This window comes from Sciurus vulgaris (assembly GCF_902686455.1).
Source record: "Sciurus vulgaris genome assembly, chromosome: 4".
In the NCBI taxonomy this organism is placed as follows: domain Eukaryota; kingdom Metazoa; phylum Chordata; class Mammalia; order Rodentia; family Sciuridae; genus Sciurus; species Sciurus vulgaris.
This window is the reverse complement of record NC_136464.1, coordinates 122,953,349-122,963,369: the sequence shown is the minus strand read 5'-3', so window position 1 is coordinate 122,963,369 and position 10,021 is coordinate 122,953,349. Positions and strand designations below refer to the sequence as shown.

The following is a 10,021-nucleotide window of genomic DNA, read 5'->3' as shown; positions in this document are numbered from 1 at the left end:
TTGTGCTGTCAGGAGAAGTGCTGGGCACCAGCTTGGCAGTCACTTGCCCTCACAAAATGCTCACAAGGGGCCACTTGATGTACTGCAGTGTTCTGCAAGACAGACTTGTAGAGCTTAACAACTAGCAGAACCCAACTGAGATCTTAGAAGCAAAGGCTTCCTGCCAGGGGCTTAGCAAGCAAAAGGCATGGACACTTCCAGGCTACCTTATGCAAAGGCTAGGTGGTTGGAACCCTGCAAGCTAACACCTATACTGTTAGCTGGAACAGGTGGCTGTAGTATGCACATTTTCACTGCTTACTTCCCAAGCTCACATTTCCTAAGCAAGCAGAGATGAAGTAATGATTCTGCTTTAAGCACAACAGCACCTTACATTCCTTTAGATGTTGTTTGACAAAATATTGGGACAGCTGAATTCTGTATTTCAGAACACCAGGGACATCTTCTTTTAAATTGTAAATGCCAAGCCCATTTGGATAAGTAAATTTAAATTAGTAATTTCAAATCTTTTTTATGTTCCTAGTAAAGAAGAAAACCACAAATGTGTATGCTCTGAGTCTTCTGGCTAGTGCAAATATCCACACGAACTCAGGTTGGTTCTGAATTGCTTAACTTCATATCAGAAAGACACTTATCAGGGAGACAGATTTCTTCTGCATTCACAGTTCCACAAGAAGCAACAGAAGAAATGGTTACTGGGCTACAAGATTGAAAATACACTCATAAGGAAATGTAAATGTTGGGTGTCTAGTTGGAGCCCAAAATGAACATAGAATGAGGTTTCAGAAACATGGTACACAAAGAAATGGAAATTAGGAAATTACATAATATGGTAATGTAGGTATGCCAGCCAGCATTAACCTGTTGATGGGCTATTTCTTCCCAAGCCTATTTTCACAGGTCAATTTTTTTTTTTTTTTTTTTTTTTTTTTTGAAAGAAGCAGGAAAGAAGAACACTCGAGTAGGTTTACTACTTAAGTACCACTAACTGGATGATTTAAAAAGCAGATATGTATTTTCTCTCAGTTCCAAAGGCTTAGAAGTCAGAGGTAAAAGTATTGACAGGCCTGATTTCTTTAGAGACATTCCTGGTTGCCTTGTGGATGGCTCTTCTCTCCCTGTTTCTTTATATGGTCTCCCCTGTGGCCTGACTACATCCAAATTTTCTCTTTGTAGAACAACATCAGTCTTGGATTAGAACCTACCCACGTGACCTCGCTTTACCTTAATAACCTCTTTAAAGATCCTGTCTCTAAATATAGTCACATTCTCAGTCACTGGGGATTAGGAGTGAAGCACATGAATTTTACAGGCACAGTTTAGACTACAACAATGCTACTTGTGAATGTTTCTTCAAAATCCCAATAATACCATATTTTTCATGCTTAATCATGCTTGATTCTTTGTTTAATTAGAGCTAGTTTACTGACAGTGGAATCTCAAGTAACTTGCAGAGCACAATGATATTTAAGAATTAAAAGTAACTGACGAGTTTAAAGACTTTACCCTCTCCCCTACAAGTCTCTGACTCAGACCTGACCTACCAAAGCTGTTCACCTTCAATGACTGGAATTTACATTAGATACAAGACCTTTAGGCTAACTTTTATAGCAGAGACATCTCATTCTCAGAGAGAATATTAAAAGTCATAGAAATGGAATATTAAAAGCCAGAGTTAGGGTCAAACCAAACTAGTTTTAATGTTAAGACATTAAAATTCTAGAATGCTGTTTTGTAACTACCCCAACGTTTTGATCCATTCTGAAAATATTTTGGGCAGTTTTATGTGCTAAGCCTTCAACTCAAAAAGCTCAGAAAATAAATTATGTTGATTTTAAAATGATTCTGTATAATTTGTGACCAGTTATGGGATACTTGCTGAGGACATGATTTTGAATCTTTATTGTGTTCTGCTCTAGCCTATATTCTGCAATTATATAAACACTATAATGTATATATAGAATTTGGCATGTGGTATCCTCTTGAAATACACTAAAATCCTAAAACCAGATAATTCATCTACAAACTAACGAAAAGGTAGTTAGAAATATCTATGTAGTTGGAGTTTGCTTTCTAAAATGAAAGTATTACTAACGTGGCATTTAATTACCTTTAACCGAGTCTGTGTTTTCTAATGTTCTTAAGTAATTAACAGTCAAGGAATTGTTATCTTTGCCTACCATTCCCAAACTTAATTTGTATAAAATATACCAAAGAAAAAGCCAAATTGAAATTTGTAATTTATCTGAAGAAATTTGAAATAATGTATTTGCCAGTAAAGAAAATAACTTGACCAGGAATTTTAGAAAATATGAAAACATGTTTTATTTTATGAAACAAGGAACCAGAACAACTCCAGTGACATTTGATACAAATGTTAACATGTTCTAGAAACTACTTTTCACTATAAGCAGTAACATGATGATCTGATAAAAAAGAATCTAAAATATATTGATGCTATGTTGCTTATGCTGACTGACACCATGGGACAGGAAAAATTTTAAGTCCTTTTCATTTTAATTCTCATAACACAGTGATCAGGTATTACACATGATAGAGTTGACAAAACTGAGAAAGGAAAAGTTCATAACTTGTCTGAGATAACTCTAACACCAAGTGGCAGACTCTTAGCTTAAAAATCATATACAAAGATACATTAATATACAGATTACCAATTATTGTTTTGAGACTAATATTTCTGTTTGAATGAATAATATATAAAGTGAAAAGCATCTGTGTTGCTCTATTAGTTACCAAAAATGAACAAATTCATAGAATCCCCATATAGAGGTAAAAATTAAATATTTAAACATCTCACCATTAGTTGATCCCCATCTCTTAGAAGAATCTCTACTTTGATATGAAGGGCAGGTGTTATTATATGATTTTAGAATTTTCTTAGATAAATTCACATTCATTGTATTACCTGTTACACTTGGCTTTGTGTGAGACTGATCATAGTTTGTCTATGTAGCTTGTAAGTGGGATCATGTAGGTCTGTTTCTGAGCTTCATGTTCTAATAAAAGTGACTTTATTTATCTACCCTTGAATTAAAACTACAGAATGTGTCTTATTGTAGCTTTTTAAAAAGTTGACCTTTTTGGTATTATCATGACTTTTTCCAGACTTTGCATTTCAATAGAAATATTAAAATTCAATTATACATATACACACATCCCAACAAAAACTCCTGTGGTTATTTTCTTGGAAATCCATTGAAATATGATTTGAGAAGACTTAATATCATATCATTACTGAATCTCTTGATCAGAAACATAGTCTGATCTATTATTTATAGCATTATAATTGATTAAATTATAATTTTCTTCCAGTTTTTAGAGGGAACACTTCATTTGTTCTCCATTTAGAATGATGCTGGCCATGGGCTTAACATAGATAGCCTTTACAATGTTGAGGAATGTTCCTACTCTCCCTCTTTTTTCTAGTGCTTTGAGCATGAAGGGGTGCTGTATTTTATCAAATGCTTTTTCTGCATCTATTGAAATAACCATGTGATTCTTAACTTTAAGTCTGTTGATATGGTGAATTACATTTTTTGATTTCCAGATGTTGAGCCAACCTTGCATCCCTGGGATAAAACCCACTTGATCATGTTGCACTATCTTTTTAATAAGTTTTTGTATGTGATTTGCAAAAAATTTTTTGAGATTTTTTGCATCTATGTTCATTAGGGATACTGGTCTGAAATTTTCTTTCCTCGATGTGTCTCTGTCAAGGTATCAGGGTGATATTGGCTTCATAGAATGAGTTTGGGAGGGTTCCCTCCTAAACTATTCTATTTAATGGAATACTTTGAGGAGTATTGGAATGAACTCTTCTTTGAAGGTGTGATAGAACTCAGCTGAGAATCCATCTGGTCCCAGACTTTTCTTTGTTGGTAGGCTTTTGATGACTTCTATTTCATTGCTTGAAATTGATCTATTTAAATTATGTATGTCCTACTGATTCAGTTTGGGTGGATCATATGTCTCTAGAAACCTGTTGATGTCTTTGAGATTTTCTATTTTCTTGGAGTATAGATTATCAAAACTTCTATTCAACATTGTCCTTGAAACTCTAACCAGAGATGTTAGAACAAAGAAATAAAAGGGATATGAATAGGAAAAGAGGAACTCAAACTACCCCTATTTGCGGATGACATGATTTTATATTTAGAGGAGCAGAGAAATTCAACCAGAAAACTTCTAGAACTCATAAATGAATTCAGTAAAGTAGCAGGATATAAAATCAATGTTCATAAATCTAATGCATTTTTACTCATATAAGTGATGAATCCTCAGAAAGAGAATTTAGGAAAATTACCCCATTCACAATAGCCTCAAAAAAATAAAATAAAATACTTGGGAATCAATCTAACAAAAGAGGTGAAAGACCTCTACAATGAGAACTACAGAACACTAAAGGAAGAAATTAAAGAAAAACTTAGAAGATGGAAAGATCTCCCATGTTCTTGGACAGGCAGAATTAATATTGTCAAAATGGCCATACTACCTAAAGTGCTATACAGATTCAATGCAATTCCAAGTAAAATCCCAATGATGTTGTACCTCACAGAAATAGAGCAAGCAATCATGAACTTCATTTGGAAGAATAAGAGACCCAGAATAGCTAAAGCAATCCTTAGCAGGAAGAGTGAAGCAAGGGGTATCACAATACCAGAACTCCAACTATACTACAAAGCAATAGTAACAAAAATGGCACCGTATTGGCACCAAAATAGGTAGAGCAATGGTGCAGAATAAAGGACACAGAGAAACCTAAATAAATGCAGTTTTCTCATACTAGACAAAGGTGCCAAAAACATGCAATCAAGAAAAGAGAGCCTGTTCAACAAATGGTGCTGGGAAAACTGGAAAACCATATGCAACAGAATGAAACTAAACCCCTATCTCTCACCCTGCACAAAAATCAACTCAAAAATGGATCAAGGACCTTGGAATCAGACCAGAGACCCTGCACCTTACAGAAGAAAAAGTAGGTCCAAATCTTCATCATGTCTGCTTACGATCAGACTCCTTAACAGGACTCCCATAGCACAAGAAATAAAAGCAAGAATCAATAACTGGGATAGATTCAAACTAAAAAAGCTTTCTCTCAGCAAAGGAAACTATCAGTAATGTGAAGAGAGAGCCTACAGAGTGGGTGAAAATCTCTGTCACACATACTTCAGGTACAGCACTAATCTCCAGAATATATAAAGAACTCAAAAAACTCTACACCAGGAATGCAAATAACCCAATCAACAAATGGGCTAAGGAAATGAACAGACACTTCACAGAAGAAGATCTACAAGCAATCAACAGACACGTGAAAAAATGTTCAACATCTCTAGTAATAAGAGAAATGCAAATCAAAACTACCCTAAGATTCCATCTCACCCCAATTAGAATGGCGATTTTCAAGAATACAGGCAATTATAGGTGTTGGTGAGGACGTGGGGAAAAAGATACACTCATACATTGCTGGTGGGGTTGCAAATTAGTGCAGCCACTCTGGAAAGCAGTGTAGAGATTCCTTAGAAAACTTAGAAAATGGCACCATCATTTGACCCAGCTATCCCACTCCTTGGCCTATACCCAAAGGACTTAAAACCAGCATACTACAGTGATGCAGCCACATCAATGTTCACAGCAGCTCAATTCACAATAGCCAGATTGTGGAACTAACCTAGATGCCCTTCAATAGATAAATGGATAAAGAAACTGTGGTATATATACACAATGGAATATTACTGAGCCATAAAAAAGAATAAAATTATGGCATTTGCAGGTAAATGGATGCATTTGGAGAATATCATGCTAAGTGAGATAAACCAATCCCAAAAAACAAAGGATGAATGGTCTTTCTGATAAGTGGATGATGATACATAAGGGGTGGTGGGAGGGAGGGAAGAATGGAGGAAGGATGGATTGTATAGAGGACAAAGAGGGCTGAGAGGGTGGGGGGAAGAAAAAATAACAGATTGAGATAAACATCATTATCCTATTTAAATGTATGATTAAACAAATGGTATGACTCTATTTCATGTACAACCAGAGAAATAAGTTGTACCCCATTGGTTTACAATGAATCAAAATAAATTATTTAAAAATAAATAAATAAATTGTAATTTTCTGTATGGAAGTCCTACATAGACCTATTTCTGGAAATTTAAATGACATAATTATAAAATTTATTTTCAAATTGTTTATTGGCAATATGTAAATGAAGCTAATTTTCAGATAATCTTGCATCCAAAAAGTCTACTAAATCATATTTAATTTTAATAGTTTAAATGTAAAATATCTTCAATTTTATACACTTTTAATATCATTTACTAATTGTGAGACCCTTATTTTTTTCCCTAATCCTCTTCATATATTCCTGATCTGCAAGTGATTCATCATTTGATATATTTCTATAGGTTTTTAGAATTTATTTGTTGGTTTGTTTATTGCTACTTACAAATGATTAAGGAAATCCCTGTCTACTCCTAGTAGTCTAAAAAGAATTTGGTGATATTGGTGGTTTGATGGCTTGGGTTTTTAATTATGAATGTGTTGATTTTTGTTTTAATCAAATATTTGATCAGTAGCTACTGAAGCAACTATGCTTATCTTCTTGTGAGATAAAAGTTTCCTCTTCTGTTCCATTAATATGCTGAATTCCATTACCTTTACTTGCCATTGTTAACTCAATCTTGCATTCATGAATTAAACCCAGTTTGGTACTGATATTTATTTTACTTGTCACTAAACTTGGTGTGTCAATCTTTTGTTATGATTTTTGCATTTGTGGTTCATAAGATATTTTCTATTTTCTATTATAGTTTTTCTTTCTTGCTAAGTTTTATGTAAGAATAATGTACTTTCAAAACAATAAGTTGCCCATTTCATTTTTTTATCACCTGTAAGAAGTCATGGATATATTAGTATTATTTCTTTCTTAAATATTTGGATATGTTAATTAGTTAGGTTTAATTATTCCACTTTGGACATAAATAGCAAAATATCAAGTACCTCTTAAGTATATACAATTTTGATTTGTCAATTATACTGTTAATAAAAATAGATGAGAAAGGTTAGCAATGAAATTAAAATATTTGTAGGAATTCACTGATAAAGTCATCTAGGCATGTGGATTATTTTTGAAAATGTTTCAAATTATGATTTCGATGTATTCAAGAGATCAAGGACACAGGGTTTTTTATTGTTATTGTCTTTAGTGTTCAGGAATCATAACATTCCAATGGAGTATGCACTGAATTCTGTGTTTTTTTGAACTGTTTTGGAATCTTTAGCTACCATGGTAGCAAGAGCACAAAGTCACAAACACTAATATAAAGAAGCCAGCACAGTTTTAGGTAAACACTTTCTCAACTAACATACTGGTGAAAGCTATCAGGTGGATATTTCACTCTCAATTTGAAAACAAAAAGGTTTCACATAGATCCTTTTCATTTAATATTTCTTCTTCCATACCACTATAAATTTCTTGCTATTTTTATTTAGTATGTAGAAACAAAAAAACTTTTTTAACTTTATTAAAAAAGAAATAAGGTAAACAGCTGCTAATAAATATGGTAAGATAAAAAATTGACAAATCTTTACTCAGATATGAGTATTTATGTTTATTCATGTTATTTTATGTTAAGTGTTCAAGTTAATGCCTTAAACCAATAGTAAGTTCATAATAACAGGTAAATGTGGTGATATCCAGGCAATATCCAAATAGTTAAATATTGTTCCTTCTCATCAGAAATATTATTTTTGAAAAAACTATAAAAGTCAGTATTCTGTCAGTGAGTAAAAGTTGAATATCAAATGCAAATAGGATAAAATTGCTGTAACTAAAAATTTACCAGTTTCAGTTTCTTAATATAACATAAAAATTTACATTATGTTGATTATTTAGGAATGCTCTTAAAATTTTTAAATATTTTTACCTTTCATTATACAGTGTTTATTAGTATTTTAAAACTCCTAACATTTCAATATAAACTGATTTGTTAATAATAAAATGTTTTAAATCAATGTTAATAATTTATATGGAAGTAAGGACTAAATACATATTCATTTAATTAAAAACATCAAAGATAGCCTTTAACTTCAAATTCAATTTTTTTCTTAAAACACATGCTAACAAACAGCCAAATGCTACACATGTGACTCACTGTGTCATTAGTTCTGACCCTAAATGACATCACTATAGTTGACATAAGATGTTGCTTAGTTGTTTTCTGTTATTAGGAGCAATCAGGTGTTAAGGGATTTCAGAGATCACAAAATTGTAAGTGAGATGTTATTTAAATATTAACACTTCAAATCATCTTAAATGTTTTAAACATTATGGTATAGAAGTTCTTTTAAAAATGTTTTTCAGTTCTTACTGGAATTATTTTTATAAAACTAGAAATATTTTAAAATACATAGGGTATTTCCATATTAATAAGTAATACATTTAATGAAAATGAATTGATTAGTAGATTATATTTAACAGAAATACTTTAGCTGAGACATGCAGATAATAATTCAATGCATTATTCTTGATCAACTCAATATATACTTGAGGATAACGTTTTTATTTTATAAATCAAGTGTTGTTATTTTGACCCAGTTTAAGTGATATCAACCTTATAATTTGTTTACTGACTTTTATTCATATATTCACTGCTTTCTCCTCCAGTGAGGCAGACTGAACCTGATTTAGACTCGGCCACGTTACTCCTAATACAAGTCAACGCCACAACCAGAAGTATATGAAGAAACTCTCATGTTTAGGGTTTTTTCCTGTGGCAAATATCACTAGTTCACCTGGGGTAGAACCCAACAGGATATATATATTTTGCTCAGCACACAAAGAAACAATGGCTGTGTCTGAATCAAAACGGATAAATAAAAAGAAGATACTGCAGTTGTTTTTTCCTTTCTTCTCTCGTGCCCGAGATCAAAGTAAAATCAAATATGAATCTCTTGATATGGGAAAAAATCTCTGGCAAGCCAACCAGGTATCCAAAGATGAGAATGACACTTTTAGGAAGGAGAACAAGTCTCTCTGGAGAGAAAACAAAGCTCTTCGAGGGGAAAGCGAAGCCTTTCGAAGGGACAACAAGTTAATCCGGGAAAGGAACCAGCTCTTGCAACAGCAAAATCAGGTACTCTGGGACCTTAAAAAGACGACCTTGGAAAACCAAAAATTATCTAAAGAAAATGTCAAGGCCTTGAACACACAGAGAAAGTCAAATCGGCAACAGAAACGGGCCCGGGAGGCTCATATTAAGGCTCTCAAGCAGCAGGAGATAGCCTTCCAGAACGAGGCCAGAGCTCTGGACGAAGAAATGAGGTCTCTGAACCAGGAGATCAGGGCCCTGCACCACCAGAAGAGAGCGATCAACATGGAGGTGCAGGCCCTGGTGAAGGAGGGAATCGCCCTAGGGAAGGAGGAAGAGGCCCTTTGGAAGGAGGAGCGGGCCCTGCGTAAGGAGAATAAGGCTCTGAGAGAAGAGCACCGTGCCCTTCAGGAGGAGGAGAGAGCCCTACTGGGGGAGGCCTTAGTCCTTCAGTCATGGTACAGCTTTCTTCAAGAAAATGATCTCAACAGTTTTCCTGGGAAAAAGCACAACAATGAAATCCAGCAGAGGGGTGACTTGAAGATGTGACCTGAGAACCACGAAGATTATTCACATTCCAGGAAAGAAAATAGAATTTAAAGGTAATATTGGGATTGGAGTGCAAAGCCTGGAAATTTACAGTATTATTTGGTCCTGGAAACAAAATAAAGTCCTTTAAAGAAAAAAAAAATGAAATGGTTGTTTATGTTTACCTAAATTTTAATTCTAATGTTAGTAGATCTAATGACTTCTAATGGTGGTAAATACTATTTAATAATCCAAAAATATATCAATCAAAACATGTGGCATCAAATGTAAAAGCTGGGTTTACACTTTATTTTTAGAGACATTGGATGATAACAGATATCCCTTGCAAGAAATTAAAATCAAATGTTTATCTTGAAACTTAC

At 33.6% G+C, this 10,021-nt stretch overlaps 1 protein-coding gene across 1 annotated transcript; it reads left to right on the top strand.

Annotated features, from left to right (window-relative positions):
• Positions 1-8,867: 8,867 nt before the first annotated feature.
• On the top strand, positions 8,868-9,659 carry LOC306660289 (uncharacterized protein; the record flags this gene model as incomplete). Its single annotated transcript, XM_079138407.1, has 1 exon — positions 8,868-9,659. One exon carries the CDS (start codon positions 8,868-8,870, stop codon positions 9,657-9,659), a length of 792 nt encoding a protein of 263 aa, XP_078994533.1.
• Between the last annotated feature and the right edge of the window lie 362 nt (positions 9,660-10,021).